Source organism: Pochonia chlamydosporia (genome assembly GCF_001653235.2).
Source record: "Pochonia chlamydosporia 170 chromosome Unknown PCv3seq00030, whole genome shotgun sequence".
Taxonomy (NCBI): domain Eukaryota; kingdom Fungi; phylum Ascomycota; class Sordariomycetes; order Hypocreales; family Clavicipitaceae; genus Pochonia; species Pochonia chlamydosporia.
This window is the reverse complement of record NW_019154065.1, coordinates 141,994-164,406: the sequence shown is the minus strand read 5'-3', so window position 1 is coordinate 164,406 and position 22,413 is coordinate 141,994. Positions and strand designations below refer to the sequence as shown.

At 49.6% G+C, this 22,413-nt stretch overlaps 7 protein-coding genes across 7 annotated transcripts; 2 read left to right on the top strand and 5 right to left on the bottom strand.

The window, feature by feature from the left end:
- Nucleotides 1–1,309: 1,309 nt before the first annotated feature.
- VFPPC_11923 (DDE superfamily endonuclease) lies at nucleotides 1,310–2,971 on the top strand (the record flags this gene model as incomplete). Its single annotated transcript, XM_018289962.1, has 1 exon — nucleotides 1,310–2,971. The coding sequence occupies one exon, from the start codon at nucleotides 1,310–1,312 to the stop codon at nucleotides 2,969–2,971; it is 1,662 nt and encodes a 553-aa protein (XP_018136398.1).
- Nucleotides 2,972–4,065: 1,094 nt separating this feature from the next.
- VFPPC_11922 (hypothetical protein) lies at nucleotides 4,066–5,397 on the bottom strand (the record flags this gene model as incomplete). Its single annotated transcript, XM_018289961.1, has 1 exon — nucleotides 4,066–5,397. One exon carries the CDS (start codon nucleotides 5,395–5,397, stop codon nucleotides 4,066–4,068), a length of 1,332 nt encoding a protein of 443 aa, XP_018136397.1.
- Nucleotides 5,398–5,786: 389 nt separating this feature from the next.
- On the top strand, nucleotides 5,787–6,337 carry VFPPC_11921 (C2H2 finger domain-containing protein; the record flags this gene model as incomplete). Its single annotated transcript, XM_018289960.1, has 2 exons — nucleotides 5,787–5,794; nucleotides 5,884–6,337. 2 exons carry the CDS (start codon nucleotides 5,787–5,789, stop codon nucleotides 6,335–6,337), a joined length of 462 nt encoding a protein of 153 aa, XP_018136396.1.
- An 850-nt stretch (nucleotides 6,338–7,187) lies between these two features.
- Nucleotides 7,188–8,093, bottom strand: VFPPC_11920 (hypothetical protein; the record flags this gene model as incomplete). The annotated part of the gene is made up of 1 exon (XM_018289959.1): nucleotides 7,188–8,093. One exon carries the CDS (start codon nucleotides 8,091–8,093, stop codon nucleotides 7,188–7,190), a length of 906 nt encoding a protein of 301 aa, XP_018136395.1.
- A 3,112-nt stretch (nucleotides 8,094–11,205) lies between these two features.
- Nucleotides 11,206–11,565, bottom strand: VFPPC_17022 (alpha-L-fucosidase domain-containing protein; the record flags this gene model as incomplete). Its single annotated transcript, XM_018294772.1, has 1 exon — nucleotides 11,206–11,565. The coding sequence occupies one exon, from the start codon at nucleotides 11,563–11,565 to the stop codon at nucleotides 11,206–11,208; it is 360 nt and encodes a 119-aa protein (XP_018136394.1).
- Nucleotides 11,566–14,820: 3,255 nt separating this feature from the next.
- VFPPC_18428 (hypothetical protein) lies at nucleotides 14,821–16,894 on the bottom strand (the record flags this gene model as incomplete). The annotated part of the gene is made up of 5 exons (XM_022430039.1): nucleotides 14,821–15,761; nucleotides 15,807–16,078; nucleotides 16,131–16,432; nucleotides 16,551–16,631; nucleotides 16,757–16,894. 5 exons carry the CDS (start codon nucleotides 16,892–16,894, stop codon nucleotides 14,821–14,823), a joined length of 1,734 nt encoding a protein of 577 aa, XP_022284816.1.
- A 2,671-nt stretch (nucleotides 16,895–19,565) lies between these two features.
- VFPPC_18427 (hypothetical protein) lies at nucleotides 19,566–22,007 on the bottom strand (the record flags this gene model as incomplete). The annotated part of the gene is made up of 3 exons (XM_018289958.1): nucleotides 19,566–20,282; nucleotides 20,344–20,997; nucleotides 21,057–22,007. 3 exons carry the CDS (start codon nucleotides 22,005–22,007, stop codon nucleotides 19,566–19,568), a joined length of 2,322 nt encoding a protein of 773 aa, XP_018136393.1.
- Nucleotides 22,008–22,413: the final 406 nt, after the last annotated feature.

Below are 22,413 nucleotides of genomic sequence, written 5' to 3'. Positions count from 1 at the left end.
AGTGAGGTCGCTGCTCGTGACTGGATATTACTGTCCTTATACGTGCGGTCAAGGTATCGCATTAACTCGTGGGGGTCAAAATTGCCGCCTGGCCCACCTGCCGCGTAAAACGTGGCCACGACCTGTTGTGGTTTTTCTTCTAGGCACGAATTAATAAGATACCACAAGTCTCGGTTCCCGTTATAATAGTGTGCATCGAGTTCTAGCTTGTCTCTCATCTGCCTTGCCCAGGCCGCATAACCTTTCCGGGAGCCATTGTACTTTGGCGGGTTTGGCAATGGTTTCCTCTTGTTAGGGCTCCCATTTGACTGTTGCGGAAGCTGCGCAGCATCGATGCCGAACAAGCTCTCGCTTGGCGTTCGCGTTGGAAGCGGTGGTTGAAGTCCTTCCTGAGGTTGCGGCGCCGTCGTGCTGTTGGCGAGATGCTGCGTTAACGCCGCCAACTGGGCTTGCAAGGGCCCCAAGCTTGCATTGATCGCTTCATGAATACGATGGTCGATCCACTGGTGCTGGGACGTAGGACTATCACCGGACTGTGTTTGCTGCTCCATCATAGCGGTCATGCGACAGGTTCCGCGATAGTAGATTGATTGAGCTTTAGATATGTAAGGGGCTGCGCCGCTGTTTGTTCAACATAAGGGTGCCGTATGATTGTCTATCTAAAGCTAGGGAGAAAGAAGGAGAAGAGCAAGCTCGAGGCCGCCTCGAGCTTGCGCAGTTAAGTTGCAGTGGCAACTTAGGCGAAATTAATCCAATTACACAACCGACCGTCTGCACGGCGCCGAAGCTCCGGGCCGGCAGAGCCGGGTCCACAGCATCGGGCATAGCCCGTGACACTGGGCCTGTGCTCGATATGGTCGAAGCTAAAATACAGCGGGACCAAGCGTATAAGAATGGACGACTCTAGCGACTCGGCCTCCCTAGTACCCGGATATACCCGGAAAAAACGCGAGTTTCTTGCGGCAAGGGGAAGAAGTAGTGCGAGAGGACCCATAGCGACTCATCAAGATTTCGGAGCACTAAAGGGCCAAATGTGATTGGCCGAGAGGGCAAAGATCACGTGCAAAGTCTTCACAGGGTAGAGCAAGAGCATAGAGACCTTTCGTTCCTCAAGGCAAAGTCTTCACAGGGTAGAGCATAGAGACCTTTCGTTCCTCAAGGCATGGACGGCCGCAGAACGTGCAACAACTGGACAACGGTTGCAAAGAAGTGGGACTAGGTTTCTTTAACGTAATCCACCACCGAGCTAGCCAAACCACCGAGTTAGCCACTTCCACCCGACAATAGCATCCATGGGACATTTCTTGCAATGGCTCAACGCCAACACGTTCAATTGCCTTCAAACGAGGCTAGAATTGAGATGGCTAAATTGGCTATTGAACAAGGTCAGTTTCAATCAAATCGGGCTGCTGCAGCTAGCTTCAATGTCAACAAAGATACGCTCCGCAACCGCCGTAATGGAATACCTTCCCGACGTGATTGTGTCCCCAATTCGAAAAAGCTGTCAAGCACAGAAGAGAAGGTGATAATAGACCATGCCATTGATGTTGATGAGCGCGGGTTTCAACTCAATTACCACATGTTGCGAGATATCGCCAACAAGCTACTCGGCGATCGCGGTCAGCCCAATGTTGGGAAAAATTGGCCTTCAAGGTTCATTCAACGCGTTCCGGAGCTCAAAACACGCGTCAATCGAGCTTACGACTACAAAAGAGCCCTTAATGAAGACCCAGAGACTATTAGTGCGTGGTTTCACCTTGTGCAGAATATAAGGGCAAAATACGGCATCCTCGACGAAGATACATACAACTTCGACGAAGCTGGCTTTCGAATGGGCATGATCGGGACACGCATGGTCATTACAGGTACTGAACGACGTCAAACACCAAAAACGGTGCAGCCAGGCAATACAGAATGGGTGACAACGATTGTCGCTGCTAATGCGCAAGGATGGGCCATCCCACCCTTTATCATTTTGAAAGGCGCTCAACACTATAACACCTGGCATGACGCAATTGCGGATAGGCCTAACTGGATCCTGTCAGTTAGCGAGAAGGGCTGGACGTCCCTTAAGCATGGATTTGAGTGGTTAAAACACTTCAATCGCTTTACAGAAGGCCGCATAACTGGCGCCTATCGGCTGTTGGTTATGGATGGCCATGACAGCCACAATACTCTCGAGTTTCTGGAATTTTGCAAGGACCACAAGATTATTACTCTTTGTATGCCTCCACATTCATCCCATTTGCTACAACCTCTAGATGTTGGCTGTTTTGGGCCGTTGAAGCGGGCCTACGGCAAGGAGATTGAGGACCTCATTCGGTGTCGCATTAATCACGTCGAAAAAGAGGACTTTCTACCTGCATTTCAGGCCGCGTTCGATAAAGCAATCACTCCAAGTAATATCCAAGGAGCCTTTAGAGGTGCAGGATTAGTTCCCTTCGATCCAGAGGCGGTTATTTCAAAGCTTGATATTCGATTACGGACCCCAACGCCACGACTTCCAGAGACGTCGCAATGGGAGTCACAAACACCCCATAACGTTGCTGAAATAGGATCCCAAACGGAGTACATACGACGGCGCATCCAAAGGCATCAAAATAGCTCCCCAACATCGCTTTTGGAAAGCTTTACAAGCCTAGAAAAAGGTGTCCAATTCATTGCGCACGGGGCCTCAATCATGGAGGTTGAGATGGCAAGGCTTCGGAAGGCAAACAAGATGCTATCAAAGCGCAAACAACGAAGAAGGAAGGTCCTTAAAGGCGCTAATACGTTATCAATCGCTGACGGGCTTCAAACCACTGCGCAGCATCGGAATCAGGGTGCAATTGAACAAAGTGTTGAAGGTCTTCCTCAGAGGCCACGACGTTGCGGACACTGCCGGGAGCCAGGACATCGAATTGAGACTTGTGCAAAACGTCGAATGGCTGCACCAGGAAACGTAGATCCTAGCCTTCTTTCTAATTTATAAAAAGCTTTCTTGGTTGTTGAGATATTCTAGATTGAAGTTGTCGGATAATGGTGCCTCTGTTGATTGTAACACACAAGCAATTTTGCCACCTGAGTGGCGAGTGGCAACAGAAGTCGTCATACTGCTGCCTCAAGGCAGCAGTATTCCGAAGAGTATTAAATATCTTGGAGTTCCGCTGTGTACTGTAAAGAAAAAAGAAGGGAGAGACAGAAGTTAATGAAAATTTGTGAGGAAAGCTTAGTTAACGATGAGTCTCATAACGTGACAGAAGTAACGTGCATATGATTGAGTGGCTAACTCGGTGGTTTGGCTAGCTCGGTGGTGGATTACGTTAGCCCGTATCAACCCTGGTTTGTTTACTTGCGCGTCGCCTTCACGTGGAAACTTCGTTGAAGCAACGCGTCTTGATGCTTGGTTCGCTAAGCTCTGAGTCCAAAGTCTGCTCCTCAAGGGCTTCATGATGGACTTGATTTCCATCGTCTGTGCCCGCTGTGAGGAGGAGAAACCGGCGGGTGACTTCGTCAGCAAACGGAAATCTGCTAGGAAGACCAAGAACTGCCTAGCCTGTCGTAGTCAGTGCAATTCTCATGTCAGCTCTGTCTTCACGCCGCGAGGCCATTCAACGCTGACTAAATGAAGAACTCCAGATCCAGAGGCGCGACCCTGACGTTGAGGAACCTCGGCGCCCGTCCTTCCTTGGCCGAGAGACCTGCTCCAAAGAGAACTGACGGGGATGCTGGTTTATCGCCTTGCAACGAGAGATCCGGAACCCAGCCCACATCGCCAGAGAAGCTACGGCAGCTTCACACAACTAGGAGGTTATTCGGAGAGCCAAATAGCCAGCCCCAGGTAGTGCTTGGGACGCCAATTCCATCAACCCAACAGAGCTCGCGCCTCTTCCGCACTCTTGCTCCCTCTCCCATCGTACAGCCAACGACCCATCCGATCGCCTCAGATTCTAATCCATTTACTGTGCGAAGCATCAGCATAGCCGACAAAGATTACTCTTACCTAGCATCTAGGTTTCATAAGGGTGGGAAGCACTCACAAGATGACGTCTCTAACACTGGGGCGAGGGCAAAGCAGGCCGCTATTCAACGCGACCACCGTTCACGACGTCGTGCAGGGGAGATTGTGTCACCGACTCCCGCAATATCCCAACTCGGCGTCTTTAAAGGTTCGGAGGGTCCTGGAGAAGATATCCTTCCGCTGTGCTCGCAGTAGTTTGTTTGCGCTAACCACGGAAGGTAGATGCGACTCGCATCATGCGAGTCAAGATCGACCGCAGCTGATTGGGCTTCCAGATGAGGATGAGGTAAAGAGGCAAGGACATGACAGCGGCCAGTTCTCTGAGTCCGACATTTAACTGCCGACTTGTCCTTTGCAAAAAGGAAGGCTTGAGCAGCGAGGTTAAGAATATGGCCAAAGCACCATATTCGATAGTGTTCTGCCTTATAAGCTCCGCCTCTTGATTCTTCCACAAACCTCATCATCTTATCATTTCCGGAGGCATTATCGCTGACAATATAGCCTAGTAGGTGTAAGATCTCATAAGAGTTAAGAGTTCGAATAATAGCGCTGGCTGTCTCTTTGCCAGTATGAGATTGTAACTCAGGCAGTGCGATCAACGCCTTCTGGAGTTTTCCATCATCAACAAACTGCGCACAGATAGCCATAAGGCTTTTGCGGTTTGGCGACGACCAACAATCAACAGCAAGGTGGATCTTATAGGGGCAGCGTTGTAGCTTTGTCTTGAGGATCTGGCGGTGAGTATCAAATGACTTCTCTATAAGCTTTGGAAGAGTTCCGCGCGATTGAAGTACCTGACCGTCTACGGCTGGGTTTGTAGCTTTAAGCAGATCTTCCAACTCTGGCCATTCAACGGCGCTGATAGGTAGATTACGCATTACAATCAACCGCACCAAGGCTTCATTAAAACGCTCTTGGTTAATAATATCGCCCATTGTCGCCTGGGCCACTCGCTCCTTCTGAGCAGCCATCTTTAAAGCCGTAGCTGCAAAACTTCGCTTTAAAGGGCTATTAGCAGCCGTGGTTGCTCTCTTGGACGCTTCCTCCGGCTTCACAATACCATACGCTGACTTCAGATGGCTCCAAGCAGCTTCTGAGTTAGTATACCCCGCTGAGCAGAGCTTACAGTAGTAATAGCGACCTGTCTTATGCTGAATTAATTCGCCGTCCTCCTCCCTACCCTCTCTACAATATACCCAGACATCCGACCGAAGCGTACGCTTACGCTTAGAAGAGGAGGAGGAAGTAGTGCTCGTAGAAGTAACCTTAGATACTTGCGAAGCTGAGTCAGAGGGTCGTAGATTTGATATCTGGTCGCTATCAAACGGTAAGAGCGCGCTCTCAACCTCAAAGCCATCGTCGGCGACGTCAACGACATGATCGGTATTGTCAGGCATCATTCAGGCAGGAAGTTAACTATTTTTACAGATTAAAGGAGAAGTGTGCGTGAAATCAGAAGACAAGCGTGCTTTAGAGCCACTCAGGCGCAGATTGTAAGGGGCACGGACGGGACTTATTCAGCCACAAGTGTGTTAAAACCAAAAAATTGATTGCATTGCAGAGAAGAGAAACTCGAAGCTCTCGAGGAGCTGGCTACTTAGTTAAGGTTACATAAGGTTGTCGATGCTCAGGGGCAGACTGTGAGACCTTCATTTGGTGGCGTTATGAGCATTGGCATCAGCCGAGTGCATATCAACGGCTCAGCCCGTTACACAGATTTTATACTAATTCACTTAGAACTTACATACACAAGGCTTCTAATCTTATGTGGGCAATGATCAGCTTCATGCTTACGTGAGGATTCTCAAACCTTAACGATATCGATATCGATAAATCTGAGATCGATAGCTAACGATATCGATATCGATATCGAAATCGTTAAGGCTTAACGATCCAGGATCGTTTACAGCACTGGTGCGGGCTTACTCATGGGCCATTATCCGTCGGCAGAAGCCACAGCAAGCACTCATTGATCAGGCTTGCAGCATTGGCCACTCGATGAGCAAACGGCGACCGACAGGCCTCACAGCTGAACAAACGGCGTCTGTCGCATCAGATCACCGTGTTCGACGGCTTACAGTCCAGTTGCGGAAATCGCACCGAGGTTCTGAACAGCACAAAAAGACCCACCGCGAGTTGCGATCGTTAAAGCAGAAGCTAAAAAGGGAACTCAAACAGAAGATTCGAGATGACTGGACAGACGAACAGGCCGTGGACGATATTGAACGTCAGCTGCAAGGGATTGGCTTTGCAAAACCAATGGAGGATGACGCCATCCGTCCTCAGAGACCGGCACAAAAGCTGCTGGTCGAAACACTTACAGCTCCTGTTGCCTAAACAACATCTTGATGCCTCAGTCATATCAAGTCAACACTCCCCTAGAGCTGTCAGACTGAATTCAACTAATTACAACGTGAATCATAGCGTATGGGTCCTGTCACACTTCACGACTCGTTTGCATAACTGGACGACGATCGGGCAGAAGATCCCCTGTGAATCGGGCAACGAGAGACTCTTGATTTTCTATCTAAAAGAGTGGAATCATACGAAATTATATACTTATTGGAATACTGTTGCTTACGCAGCAGTATTACGATTTCCTATTGCCACTTTGCCACACTCGCATGTTTGCTTGACTGAGGCAGCATTTATTTGACAATAGCATATTGTGCTTGCTTTGAATGAGCGACCTGATCTTGACATGACAGAAAGAACAAACCAGCCCTGCGGGGTCCAAGATGAAGAGTTTCAGAATTCAAGGGTGCAAGGAAATACCAATCGTAGGCGGCGGAATTGACTGCAGTCGCTGCACTGACGATCCTCGGTAAAAGGAACGCAGTCTGGGCATTCGCGGTGCCACTTTTGTAACGGTCCAAGCGAGTATATTGACAACTGGCTAGGCGACTACTACGAGTATCTCAAAGCTAAAGAAGAAAGAGAAAACAGAACAAGAACAGGAGAGCTCGGGAGCGTAAGAAATGGTCATTGACAATATCGCTTGCCGGAGGGCCCCGGCCAGGCAGGGACATAATTAAGGTAAGGCGAGAGCGCAAAGCCGAGCCACCTTTGGTCGGGCTCAGCTCGTTACGGGCAGTAGAGGCGTCTCGCGGCGTAGGGTGCCGTGAACTACCGCCAGTTCTGAATAGTTTTCAACCTATTATCCAAAATCTGCGAGTTGTCCACGAGATCAAGGTAGGCAAATATTCCCTGGTGCTGTTATGCCACCCTCATTGTTGCAGGATTCAGGAACAAGAGACGAGACGCCACCGAAATCATACCAAGATGTTTCTGACAGTTCAAATGCAAGTGACAGCAATACCTTGGGCAGCGGCTGCTCCCCAAGACTGATGCGTTCCAGCCTTTGACTCAATTCCGCCCAGAATATTTCATCCTGCTCAGGGAGGTTCTCAATCGTAGGTGATCGCTGGACTGGCGCATCATCGGCTGGCCCCGGATGCCCAGCAAAGTTTAAGTCTTCCAGAAAGACCTGTTCTCCAGCCCTAACATGAGCCTTGCGGCTATAGTGGCAATTTGAACTCGTGTCCCCGTGTTTATGCTCCAATGCGGACGACGCAAAGGCTGCAGGTCTGCTGCCTCGGTTGCAGGCACTGACTCTGTTGATTTCCGCAGCAGCCATTGCTGGGAACGAAGACAAAGAATGGCGAGGTGTATGTCCAGCGTGCATGATCAAATGATAGGACTCATCTGTAGCTGGGGCCCTTTTTGACTGATCTTCGGCCCCAGGTAGAGAAACATTGCCGTATCGACGGCAGTCAATGTCGGACTTCTCCGAGATTGTCAAACCGACTTTCCGCTCCTTATTTGCATGGTTTCTCAAAGCATTTTCATGGCTTGCAGTTGGACTGCCCACCAGTTTGAGAGTACTGAAAGTGGTCTCGAACGTGGGGTTCTGAACGGTTTTTGCCTTGATAGGGATGCCCTCAAGATCGGGATAGATTTCCCGTACATCAATTACTCTTGTGGGTTCAACTCCTGGAGTCGTTAAGTTGAGGATGGCAGCAGCGGCGGAGTTTTGAGGTCCAATACAGGGACCTAAGTGTAAATCGTTGGTAGACGTAAGTTGCCTAGACATTGAGATTTGGGAGCTCCTTGTTTGTCCTTTTACGCAGTTGGGTCGGGGAGATGTCCGTTCTAAACTAAGTGACAGGGAGAGGGCTTCTGAGCTTGACGGGCATTTTGACATCGTTGCAGTCCATGATGGAGGTACATTCACCTCGAATGAGACTGAGTTGTCCGCTGGCGCACCACCGCTACCCTTTTGGAAGTCACCTGGATGGGGAGGTTGCTCTAAGTTCTGGGAGTCAAGCAACGCCATGAATTCGAAATAGAGCTTTCTCCCTTTAATCGTGGTACGCGCTCCCTGGAAGCATGGATCGAATGAGATATCTCGGTTCTCTCTTGTGGCCAGTCGTCACCTATGTCAACAGAAATACCGAAGTCCTTTATTGCGGTGAGCTTGGCAAGCGAAGCAGATAATGGTCGCCGTTGGACAGGGCCTTAGATCAAAGATGGAAGCTGTTGTGGTCCGAAACAGTGACACATTCAACTGTGTCAGCAGCGATGTTCTTTAGGCAACTGGAGAGAGAAGAATACCACCAAAAATTTGGACAAAGAGCCCTGTGATCGGTTTAGTCGACATACTGGCAGAACAACAATCAGTTGGATTTGCAGAGAGCGCCCCAAGGACCATGTTACAGCAGAATTATTTATATTGAGGTAGGACTGCCAGCCAGCCAAGCAGGGGTATTGCCTAAATCCTAGTCAAAGTTGTTCACCGTTCATCCACTGGTCTGCACACCGGGTTTTCCAAAATTACCAAAAACGGAAAGCTGTCCAATGCAGAACCATCCACAAAACACATAAGCCTGTCTGGCTATCGCCCACTGGCAAACAGCCCTGATCACGGGCATCACTCGCTCCACCGCCCATCGTCATGTACAAGGACTGTGGAATGCGACACAGACGCAATATATTCCAACGCTAACAGGGATAACAGTGGTTGTCGTATCATTTGCGCACAGGGCCAACAAATAGTTCACTTGTCCTGGTGTATTTGTCCAAACACAGCTCCGGCGGTTCTCTGAGTACCCTGCTTTATGTGGGTGACGGTGCGATGGACCTTGTAGCTACCATGCCGAGCCCGCGGGTTTAACACTTATCCCAAAAGCCAGGCCCGACGGGTAATTAGACATCAGTGAACGCAAGGTGTGGGTGGTGTCACTTGCCAACCAACTAAACCTCGTCTGACCTAACCACAATCCTCGGACGATTTCAGCTCTGATACCGGAAGACCTTCCATATGCCATTAGAGCGGTTCAGACTCGGAAGGGTGATAGAAAAAAAAAACCTCGGACATTACGCTGCCAGATATCGAGAAAGCAGTGCGCAGAGCTGAACAAAGCCCCTGGCGCTGACGGTATCAATGGCGTTCTGCACCGGACACTAGACATCTTCCTCCCCAGCCTCTACAAGCTCTTCAACGCATGACTTCAACTTGACTACCGCCCCAAACACTCACTTCAAGGAGGCCATCACAGTAGTCTTCCGCAAGCAGGGCAAAGACTATTATGCACAACCCAAGACGTACAGACCGATTGCCCTGCTAAACACATTGGGCAAGATTCTAGAAGCCATAATGGCGAACTGGCTTACTTATCTTGCTGGGCCAAGCAGGCCGCTTGCGCCTTCTCAACGAACATGCTGAATCAAAGCTCGGCATGGCCGTTACTTGTGCCAGACAATCGTGACGAAGTGGCCGACTACTATGAATTTATTATGGAGCCATTGGACCTGAGCAGGCTCGAAGCGGACCAGTACGACGCGCTTGACGACTTTCACCAGGGCAAAGCTCGTATTCGGCAACTATCCCAAGTGCAACGATGAAAATACACCGGTATGCGAAGTCGGCCAACATTGTCGAGGGTACATGTGGCGGCAGATCAGAGCCGTTCTCGAATGGTCTCACGTGAAGCCGAAGAGATGGACATTGGTCGGTCGCGGTGATATTGCTTCCACTCTGACTCTACAGTGACTGCGGCTTAATGAAGAGCCACCACACATCTGGCAAAAGTTGGGTATATAGTATGCATTTTGAAAAGGCCGATTTCTCGGCCGAATTATATTATTTTTGTTGCAATTAAAATGCACTAGGTTCCTAAGGCTTGGAAGCTTCTATTGGCACGAATCAATACTCTGTGGACAACCCGTGTGCATCTATCAGCGCTTGCAGCCGCCCGGGCATCGATGCTACGAGGTTATCTGCAGTGGGGGAACATTGACGATGTAAAAACCCCACACCTTCTCGTTTCGCGATTCGCGCTCCACCATCGCAACAATCCTCCTTCCTCTAATCGCGCATTAAATCCCCAAAATGCCCCCGCAAAGCCCAAGAGTTGAATATAGTCCTCATAAGCGGACGAGGATTTATATGAGGTATAAATTAGGCGAAACGCAGCGCGGCATCGCCTTCGGCGAGGGAGTTCCCTTAGGGTCCGTTTCAGGCATCATTAAACGCTACAAGCAGCAGGAAAGTGCCCAAAATGGCATTCGCGGTGGACGGCCACCCACGCTTACAGAGAGAGATAAAAGGGCAATTATACGAGCTATTGGAAGGTTTCCATTCATTAAGCTGGCTGATATTATTACAGAGGCTGGATTGACTGTGTCAACTAAGACTCTTAGTCGGTTCCTTCAAAAAGAAGGTATTCAGCACAATCGGGCTCTTCGAAGACCTCTTCTAACTGCAGAGCATGCCGCAACACGCCTAACATTTGCGAATACTTACAAAAGTAAGCCCGCAAGCTATTGGAGGCGTTGGATCTTTAGTGTTGAGAGCACAATCGCGCGTGGGCAAGGCGAAAGGATCAAGTGGGTTTTCTATCGTCAGGTAGGTCCAATTTCTCTCCATTTTGTCACAGAATACTAACATCCAGTAGGGGAAACGGCTAGATAGGAGGCATATACAGCCACGAGTTAAGCCCACGTGAGCGCCAGCATCGCTGATCAGGTCCATCCAGGCCTTAGGGTCAAAGTTGGCGGCTGTAAAATTTGGCGATGAAGTCATCGTAGACAACATTCTGACCACATGTCGCCAGATGGTGGTTATAGACATCCGAGTTTTTGGTTTCTTGTTCCCGCCAGTACCTATATTGTCAGTTGGGAAGAAGAATGTCAGGGCAGGTAGTTTACCACTCATTCTTGTATGCCGGCACGGCATATACACCCCAGTGGATGAATATACCGAACTTGGCGTCGCGATACCAGTTCGGAGCTTCGTGGTTGCTCACAGAGACGACGTTGGGCTGGTAATCTGGGGTTCCATATTTCCAGCTCGAGACCGTCGGCGCCGGGTCGCCGCACGAACCGTCCGAACCGGGACACCCTTCGGCCAGCCAGTGCTGCATCACGCCGAACTTGGCGTTGTGCATCCAGTCTGTGGCCGCGCCGCCGACGGCTCGGGCCGGCGTGGCGGGAATCGCTGCCAGACCGGTGCCGAGCAGTTGCAGGGCGGCCGTCTTAGCAAGGATTGTTCGGACGGGCTTCATGATGATCCTCCCTTTGTGGGGTAGGGAGAGGAAGGGAGTTCTGGTGGTCAGCCTTTGCTAGCTCCTGCGGTGAATCCTTTGACGAAGTGTTTTTGAACGGTGAGGTAGAGGATGACGACGGGAGTTGGCCAGCAATATGCGGGCGAAGACGGTGCCGTAGTCATGTTAAGTAGTGTTGACCGATAGCCTGATAAATGCCGACGGTAACAGGGGTTCCTTAGGCAGGGCCGAGGATAATGGGCGGGTTGATGGAGGATCAGGATGATGACTACGGGGGGCCGAAGCAGTGGAAACACGCATTGCTAGGATGGCACATCAAATCACCGCACAGACCCCACACACGGTCGCGCCATTTGTCTTGATGTACCCCGCATTTTAGATAGATACAGTGCCCTCCACCAAACGCGAAAATCGCGATGTTCGTGGCACCATAAAAATGCCGCATTTCTCGGCCAAACTAGGTCTTTTATTGGAATTCAATATGCTCTGCATTCGTACGAATCTCTCGATTCCATCGATGCATTCAACACTTTGTATACCACCCGTTGTGTGCGATGACAGCTTCAAGTCTGCGAGGCATTGACTCCACAAGCCGGACCATAAGCTCTTCTTTCAAATCCTCCCAAACCTCAATTGCAGCCTCTGAGGGGAGCCGATGAAATGCTGGATGAACTGTGGAAGGACGGCCGCGGGAGGGACAGCCATAGACACTTGTACTGTGAGCTTGTCGAAAACCTACCGGCGGAGGAGGTAGGAAAGCCGCCTCCTGAGATTGAGCCTGGCGGCTCAACCTGCGAGGTCTTGCAAGAAGCGCTGCGTGAAGCCCATCTGTGGCGGGACAAGTACATAGTTTAGCTCGGCACGTCCTGTGCCCCGATAGGGGACCTGAGCGACCAAAGTCGCTGGACGGAAAATACACACACACACACACACACACACACTCTGGGGGATGAAGACGGACTCAGCTACCTCCATGTGGTATCCCCTGGGAATCTGGAAACTTTCACTTCCAGAGCTAAAGCAGAGACGCAACGCAGGGGTTGAATCGAAACTGGACCGGTGTCGCGGCGACAAACGCTCACGATGAAGCATCACGGAAGCGCCGGATGCGAGAGAATGCGGTCATCGATGCATCACTGAAGGAAAACAAACGAAATCCGAGAGATCGAGCGACAGACAATAATCGACTCAGATACCAGATAAGAACCTCTGAGCGAGAACTACGCTGTGGCCTATTATCGGTCGAGACGATGGCTAGACGATGAACCTTACGGCGCTCATGGAACACGGCGAACACAAGGTGCAATGGTACCCTTTGAAACCCACCCGACTGACGACCGCGAAATCGAACCTACGAGCTTTGGACATATGAGTCGAGGGATGGGACACCCTTTGGGTGCTTTGGGACTGTGGTGATGTAAGGAAGAGAGATATAGAGAAAGGAAACGCAGCGAGGCAGCATATCGTTCTGTCTGGGAGGAGGATCGGCATTGGACAAACCAGAGTTGAAGCCCGGCACGAGAGCAATACAAACAACAATTGCTTAGTGCTGCCGCTGGGCGGTCCAACAATTCGACCAAGAAACGCATACTCTACGACCTATGCAACTCATGTCGCTAATTACTGGCGCTGCTTCAGATGCTGTAGATAGGATTCTGAACACTTGGGGAAACGGCTCCAAGCTAGCCAGTCGAGGGGTAATAAAACTAAGCCACGAGGAGCGTAGGACGACAAGGCAACAAATGACGAATGGCTTCAAATGAAGGAAGTACTTTATGGGCTTGAATGAGGCAGAGACATGACCTTACGCAATGTATATGGAATAGGTTTATAGTTGCCCTATTGGAGCATTTCCACCGGGCGTAATGACTACACACACACACACACACACACACACAAATCTGGGGATACATTAGCACCTATCCGTCGGGCATATGGATGGGGGAACCAACCCGATATCCGGGCGTTTTGCCTTCGACATATCCCGGTTCTTTTGCATCAGGGGGAACATATATCAACCGTCGCATAATATCATGACCCGTGGCAATTCATAACTGCCAAAAGTAGTCGTAAGAATTGCACATTTATTCCTCCATGATGTGGTATGCCTTGCCTGACAGATTCGACTCTGATGCGGCCAAACTGGCTCTCGGCGCGGTCAGACAATATGGGTCTTCCCTGTGAAACCCTACCAACCAAGCTTGTTCAATGCCGAAGCGCCTTTTGTGGGCGGCGCCACGGGTCCAGGTGCTAAATCTCAACGCCACGTTCAATAATACCTTCCGAGGGAATAACTTTCCAGTCCAGCTGACGACAGATGTTGGTTTCGTGCAGGGATCTTCGATCAACATCTGGCTAAATTTGAATTGGGAAGTTTGTGAAAGCCAGAGAATTGACCAGCCACGTCTAGCTCAATAGGGTTCATGTCACCCAGGCATTCTTTTACGTCAAGCTAGTGGGGAGAAGCATGGATCGATCCCCAGGCATCCCCCTCATCCCGAGTGCTGGATCGTATTACAACAGCGCCGTAAACTAAAATAAGGTAAGATGTAAGAATAAAGGGATGTTATTTCTTTATTTAATAGTAGATGCGCTTTATTCTTTTAGAAACCTCTGTAACTATTTATGAGGTAAATTGCGAACTTAAAAATGCCAGCTGGTCTCATTGGGTTAACTAGCGCTACGTTGGAAGTCGATAAATACTTATTGCCACATACTGTATATATTTAACCCCGGTCTCCGCACTCCCTATGTTGTAGAGGGTGGCCTCAAGGACACTCCACCACAGACCGAATCAATTAAAAGCTCCTTCTGTGACAACTTTCGGTTGTGACAGATCAAGGCCTTCCTTGGTGGAATGGTTGGAGAGTTTGTACACTCGCTCAAGGGTCCTGAGAGACGAAGCATATTGTGTTTAATGAACTGCGGGCTGTCGGTCCCTGCGGGAGGTGCTGGGGGAAGCTGCTAGCATACCTGTCCGAGGAGACCACTGTTGAAGAATGTTGGGACAGTCAGCTCAAAGCTGCCACACCAACATGATACAGTCCGCATTTGGTCAGATAGTGGCTCCTGAAGAGCAATATACAGATAGAAAGATATCCAGTGGACTACGCAGAAGTGTGTGCGAGGTGCAATGACCCTTCGTATGCGGGAGGCATAATGCTCTCTGAGCGATGTGATATCCTTAAACAATCGCTTGAGTCATGACAACGTCGTACATGTCCCTTGTACATGAAGCGGACGCAAAGAAAATGCTCAGGAACTGGGAAAGCAAGCCAAGTTGTCAAGTGTGAAGAGATGTGGCGACGGGCATGGTGCGTTGGTATCGTCATTCGCAACAGCCTTGTCGTATGCATGGAGGAAATGTCGCAGCCAACTATTCATTTTGAAAACATCCGAAATTTCTCGTGCGCGTAGGCATGCTTCTTGGAACGCCTTTAGCCGACTCATCGCTTGGTCTAACCATGGCCAGTAACAACGCAGCTTCGTGAGAAGTTGAAAATTGCGCTCCAGCAAGCTTCTGGCTTCAGACACAGCCTCACCACTGGGGTTTAACAAGAATGTATGCAGATGTACTGACGATGAGATCACCAAGACATGACTGACCATCAGCCAGGTACAGTTGACGTTGAAGTCCCGGCAGCTGGACCAAATCAAATTCGTGATTGCAACCGCATGGGTTTTGCATCGAAGTGAATACTCCAGTTGGCTCTCGGGCATAGCTTGTCTGCTTTGGGAATGAAGGAAACGGTAGTATAGGAGGACGTGGTGATAGTGAAAGCCGACATGGAGTGCCACAAAAACATGCCCTAGATTTATGCTGGCAAAGTAAGCCAGGTTTTGAGTGTCGTCCTGGAGCCTGTCTGGGAGATTCCGCTGCCAATACGCAAGGTCCAGCGATATCGCACCAATTTTGGCTAGGTAACTGGCTTCATCGCCCTCACAGCAATCCATGTCGTGATTCAGGTCATTGATCTGACCAAATATATTGGTCAGCGGGATCATTTGCGACCACATGCATGACCTGCGGGAGAGGACATCGCCTGTAGTTATTCCATCTTCGACATTGTCTTCTGTCAAGTTTCGGAAAGCGACTTCGCCAATTGGCCACGGAAGCGTCTCGTCGAAGTGGGATGATCTCTTCACATTTCGTCCTGAAGAGACCCAGACATCCGTCATGTACACGGTAGCCAATACTAAATCTGATCAGCTCAATGTTATGTGGTGTGGCTTTAACTAACCTCTGAGCTCGATCTCCCGCCGCAGAGGCTGCTTGCTCAGATTCCGTGGAAGATCAAGTAAAGACGCTACACACGTAGAGAGTCCATTGCAGATCGAGACGGTATCGCTGTCGCCCTCAGCCGCTGCAAGAGAGGACAGAAGACGGCAGCATTGCAACGTAGATAATGAGACGTTCATGACTTGTAAATTGAAAAGGGTCTTTGCTTCCTGTCTCCATTTGAGGCCACGGGCCCATCGGTGACAGTTTTGAAAATAGGAATGGTCAGAAAACCTGTGACGATATGGTTACCTTGCCCGCATAGTAGTCCGTCCAGTTGACTTACCTAGCTGCAAGAGCGAACAAAGCGAGTAGTGTAACAAGTGGGACTTCTTCTTTGTCGAAAGCTTGCAAGAAGGATTGGTGGTGGAAGAGTGACGCTTCAGTGTGATCCAAGGTATCGAAATACACGCTGATAAGATCCCGGCACACATCGGCTGGTGGGAGCTGATAGTCCCGCATGTCGTGCGTAGGTAGGAGCTTGACCTCGAAACTCGCACGTACCGGGGAGTCATCCCGAATTGTCTGGTTGTGCTTTGAAATGGCCTCACCAGCTGAGAGCCCCAGAGAGCAGGAAATATTATGAAACTGACAGAAGTCGCAAGACTCTGTGGCTATCCTCCGTGTCGTTCGACATTTCTGTTTGCGGGACCTGGAAACAGCCTCAGACGAAAAAGCCAAAGAGTACATTGAACAGTCCACTTACCGACAGACTCGGCACGCCGTTGCAGCCCGCACCATAGATTCTTTCCCGACTCGAATGCGGGAATTCTACTGATCGATCGTCCTGAGCACACCAGTCAGTTTGACATGCAAATGCCGCTGATTCGGCGTTGTTTTCAATTGCTAGAAAAGGTGACCGATTGTGGGGCAGTCAGGTGACCCTCGTGGAGCCCATCGTAGATTACGCACACTTGGAGCCCATTCCTCCAGAATTGTGTAGGTCATGGATTCATTTGCCTGTTGTCCTATGATAATGGAGGTTTCGGCCAGGTCGAACCCGAATGTCCCCATACAACGCACAGCAATCAGGATCGGCCCAATAGACATGTCAAAGCTTTTGCAGCACCATGGCGAACAACGGCGAACAACGGGATCGCTGTTAGGTTTCATGATCCGCCAACCGGTTCTGCGGGATCCAAGCAGCAGTGGAGCAAGTGGGTCACTGGGTAAGGTAGTAGTGAAAGCCGCCAATGAGCATGATCTTACGCCGATAAAGGACAAGTCACCAGGATTCCGGATCGGGGCGCAACCGTGGATGTGCACCCTGCCTGGCTCAGGTTTGGTATCCGTTATCGTACGTTGTTTCCAGGGTGGCCATGGCCGGGCGTTTTGTAACCCTAAGGTGGACAGTTCGAAGTTCAATTATACCGCCGAGCAAGCCTGCTTACGGCAACCGCCTAGATGGAGCTCGTTTGTGCTGGCGTTACATATATCACAGTTTAAGTTCCAGAGGCTGCTGAACCTGGGGTATTATCTGGGGTTATGGGTCTGATGTCAGAAAACTCAGGGGTTGGAGCGCTGCAAGATTAAGCGGACCAGCCACGCGTTGTGATGGAGATCCGGATGTGCGGGGAACCGGGGTGGGCGACTGAGCGAGAGCGGTAAGTAGCTGATAGCCTGAATCGACATATCACAAGGAACCTGCAACCAAGCTGGCGGTAATTGCAACACATCGTGGCGGTCGCTAGCGTCAGCCTGTCAAGGCTTGGGCCCGCAGAACCGTCAATTTGTTCATAGTCGCGCCAGTGACGGCTATGGGACCAACACTAGGCGGGCAGTATTGAGCTTGGGAGCGACAGGATCAATTCAAGAAACGCTTTCCTTGCCGGTTAATACATACCAAACAGCCACGTCGCTTCTGGCTAAATCCAAGTTAAAAGCTTCCGTTTGGCTTGCGCATCAGAACTTTTCTCATGCAGAACTTCCGTCGGCTCAATCGCCAGCAGGAAACGGCTCAACGCCGCCTCGACATCTCGAGCAGCTGCAAAGGTTCGATGGGGAAATTAAACCCTTTGTAAATCTGGCTAGGAGTAGCCCTGAGTGATTTGCCACATCCGCAAGATGATTGCCCGGTTGTACTCTCCACAACCAAGTGCCCTGCGCGCACTTGATTTACCACTAGACCAAAAATAGTGTATAGCGGTTTATAGCCAACTCGCGGCGACCAAGGACGCACCAGACTTATTGGCGCGCATGCGGTCATTGACCGGCCGCAGTGGCGTCATAAGCTCTCCTTGCTGAGCAAGTATACCACTTATATCGTGTGACAAGTGCAGAATGTAGAAGACTCGGACGCCGGTCAAGCTGCCCGTCCAATACTAGCGGAAAGCGACCCCGGCCAATTGTCCCCACCACAGTGCAAGTCTATGATGGCTGTTTTGCTTACGTATGTGGCTGCATGATGCTGCTTTGTATTGCCGCCACGGACGTGTTTGGCCATTTAACGAAACGGGCCAATCTCCGCCTGCCATTCAATAGCCGCAAGCGACTACGTGTTGACCGTTAGCGCTGTGGGGGAACGGAGAGCTAAGAAGCTATGATATTTGCGAAGCTTGGTGTTGTCTTGGCCGCAAAGTCAATTTGATTCCCCACTAGTTCACTTGAGCCCCGGCTTTTGAATCCCGGCTAATATTCCCAACGGAATGTCTTGTGGCTGTTTTAGCAGACGGGCCAAAAACGAATTTGCTTGAGCGCGATCTTGCGGGTCAAGTCTCGGTTGGCCAAGATCAGCAGACCCCATGCTTTCGTTGATGCTGAAAACGGTGACGAGGTGCAATAGGGACGGACATCCGCCGCCAAGAATTCAAAAGGTTAAGCCGTTTCGAACCCTCGGTTAGCTTAGTTCAGTCACGGCATAGCCCCACCTTGGATTTTCTTGGACCCCCGCACCCCGCCTGTTCCAGCGATGAAAGCTTTGATCTGGGGAAAGGGGACTGCGCCAGGGTCGGGCGTGGTGAGTCCCCACCGGGAACTCGGAAAGCTAAAGCATGCAGGGAGGTCAGTTGTTGCTTTAGTCTCGTTCCGGTACATATACCCTGGCCCGCCTCCAAACACTTCGTCGGTGACTAAAGGAAACATTCCCCTGGGTTGTGTCACGGGCTACGCCCGATGCTGTGGACCCGGCTCTGCCGGGCCCGGAGCTTCGGTGCCGGACCAGTCCGACTCATGTGTAAATTACTTCATTTCGCCTAAGCTGCCACGCAGCAGCCATATGGTCGCGAGCTCGAGGCTCGCCTCGAGCTTGCTTTCTCCTTTTCTTCCTTAGCTTTAGATAGACAATTGTACGGCACCCTTATGTTGAATAAACAGCGGCTCAGCCTCTCACAGGTTGATTGCTGACTTCGGGGGAACCAGAATCACCAGACCACTAGCATGAGGTCGAATTCTGATGTGAGACAGCCACATAGTGCATCAAAGGCTTTGCGAAGAAGGGCTCTGATTGCTATACTCTGTGGACGAACTATTGTCACGTTATGAGACTCATCGTTAACTAAGCTTTCCTCATACCTGTCTATATGAATAGTAAGTATACTTAGGCAAAAAAGTATAATATCGATTTTACGCCAGAAACTATACTTCGTAGTACGATAGTACGATAGTAAAGATAATATTCATATAGTATGATAGTAGCATAGTAAAGTTACTGAGCTAGCAGTAAAATTACTTCAAAACAAACCTCATCATTTTCTCTCCAAATAGATGCCAAATAGATGCATAGTCAGTCTAGCTCATCATCAACCTCTCTATCTACATCTACATCAATAGCTGTATCGACTATAATTCCATTTCCACCCTCAATTGAAAGTGTAATTAAGCCCGACCGTATCCAGTTGCCGATACACTCGACCTTCTCCACGTTCTCACATAACATGCTTTCTCTATCCCAGCTGAGAGTACGTCTTCCGCCGGAGAATGCTGATTCTGGATCTGTTGATTCAGGTGGGATCGAGAGTATATCAATAGCCATCCGAGAAAGGCGTGGATACGCCTTAATCCGCTCAGGATTAAGCCACCAGAGAAGAGGAGAGCAAGTAATCCTAATCGGAGGACTTTTGACAAATGTATCAAAGTCATCCACATCAGGATTACTTTCTTCCCATACAGTAATCTCATCAAATAGAGCGTCTAAATCATTCCTCGGCCGCCGAGAGTATGGTGATTCATCTTTTGCTGATAGACTAGTACCACCTACAGGTCCAGCATTTTTATAATTCTCCTCCCAGAACATACGGGTCTTTTCAACAACACTGTCAATCCATCCGATATCCCAGTTGTGCTGTATGTACTTGAGCCTTTTTGAAGGATCAAGGAGGAGGGCAGCAGCGTATGCAGGAGTTTCGTCGGTTAAAGTGTAGTATTTGTTGAGAACGAACCAACCCATGCCAACACAATGAAGAAGGTGCGGATCGTAAGTTGCTTCTGCGCTGTAAATTTTCTAAATATATAGCGTTACTTCCCTGAGTACATTGCAGAAAATGAAAATAAGACTCCCTTACCTTTGCCTTCTCGTAATGGTGCAGTAAGGCATCCATGATCATCAAAGTATGGGAGAGATTTGATCCTGCCCCTTCTCCCAGCAACGTTGCGGCCGCAAATGGCTGAAGAAATTGTTGTGTCCTCTCAATAAATTCCCAGTCAGATATAGTCAGTATATTATCACCAAGTTCTCTCTCAAAATCGAGAAAGAACTGCCGTATTTCAGCCTTCTTCCGTAGCGCATTGGATAGTAGCTTATACCAGGAGTTCCACCTGGTATCGTTGTCAATGCCGAGGCGCAGGCCTACTCTCATATCCCACTGATCAGAGTGAATTGATGAAGTTCGCAGCCACACAGCAAGGTGATGTATTTTCCTTAGAGCAGAGATCTGACGCCATCCAGAGAAGTTGGCTAGTCGCTGGTAGTTTGGATCAGATGATCTACCTCTCTTCGCAAGGCGCTTCCGCCCAGTTAATTGGCTAGATTCCCTCTCCGCAGCTGTATTTAGTGCTTCGTAGAACTGCTCATACATCGCATCACCTGTCGTATCATCGGCGGCTTCAAGGGCTGCGATCAGGGCTTCTTTTGAAGAGGCTAGAAGGAACGCCTGAAGGGAGAGATTGAGAATATGCGCAACACAACGGATACGACGCAGTTTGGGATTGAAATCGCCCTAACGTATGATGTATTTAGTCCTTAGCTTGAGAATTAAGGGATGGGACACAATCTTACGCCATGCTTTTCCTTTAGAAGCCGCGAAAGGTGTTGCAGACATGTATCATTTGATGTAGCATTATCACTGGTATGATATCCTAACCTTCTAGAAAGACCGTAGATCTCAAGCACCTCAAGCATGAGCTCTGCTTGATGCTCTCCACTATGGCTGAATTTACACTCCGGCATCCCTAGCAGCGCGCGTCGAGGCTTCAAATCTGCATCAATCCATCTGGCACAGAGGGCCAGAATACCATGCCTGTGGGGACTAGTCCAAAGGTCAGATGAGATGTGCACGAGTGAGATAGAGCTTTCAAGTAAACTTCGAAGCCTGGTTCGATACAGATCGAAATTAGCAGATATATGCCGCATCGCAGCATGCCGAGATGTGAGCAATAAATCCTCCACCGCCGGGTTACTCGCTAGTACTAATTCCGACATCTCATCCCAGGTAACTGCAGAAAATGGAAGGCGCCTCCTAGTTAGGAGGCCGACCCAGGCCTGGATATATCGCCGTCGATCAAATGCGCGGCGGAGAGATGATTCGGAGGCTTGAAGGGCGTAAAAGTGGTCAATCCGTGGCTTCTGGAAAGGCTGTTCGACGCCATCGGAATTCGAATCCACACCGAGGTTACTACGGGAGTTTATAACGATGCTGGAATGCACCTTCCGAGCGTGATTGCGAGCGTTAGATTTCTGTTTGCTTTCCCATGGCGTATCTGCAGGGCAATGGAGGCATCGATAAACAGCATTCCCTGTAGCTTTCCGTTTGCCTGAAGGGCCTAATTTAGGCGGCTCTGGATAAATCTTACGAAAGAATGGAGTGATATCGAAATCAAGCAAAAGAATGGAAGCAGAAGTAGCATCATCACTACTTCGAGAAGGACCAGCACTTGAAGACAGAGTACTCGAAGGAGGAGCAATTGGTTGAGTGTCCAGAGTGTTGATCGTAAACTGAGAGCAATTCATGCTAAACAAGTATGACAAATGTGATAGGCGATAGACTTTTGATCAATCAGTATCGGCTGCTTGCCGTCGCAGAGGGGAGAAAAAGTTTTGCAAGTCTTGTACAAAAGATAAGATTCCTGCAGCCAATTAAAACGCAGGATTTTCCTTCAAAAGTACGATAGTAAAGTTACTATCGTACTTCGCCTCGAAAAACTATACTTCGTAGTATACTTTGAAGTAAAGATAATAGTACGATAGTAGACATAATAGTACGATAACATAGTACAATAGGCAGGAAAGGCTTTCCTCACAAATTTTCATTGACTTCTGTGTCCTCCTTTTTTTCTCCCTTACAGTACACAGCGGAACTCCAAGATATTTAATACTCTCGGAATACTGCTGCCTTGAGGCAGCAGTATGACGACTT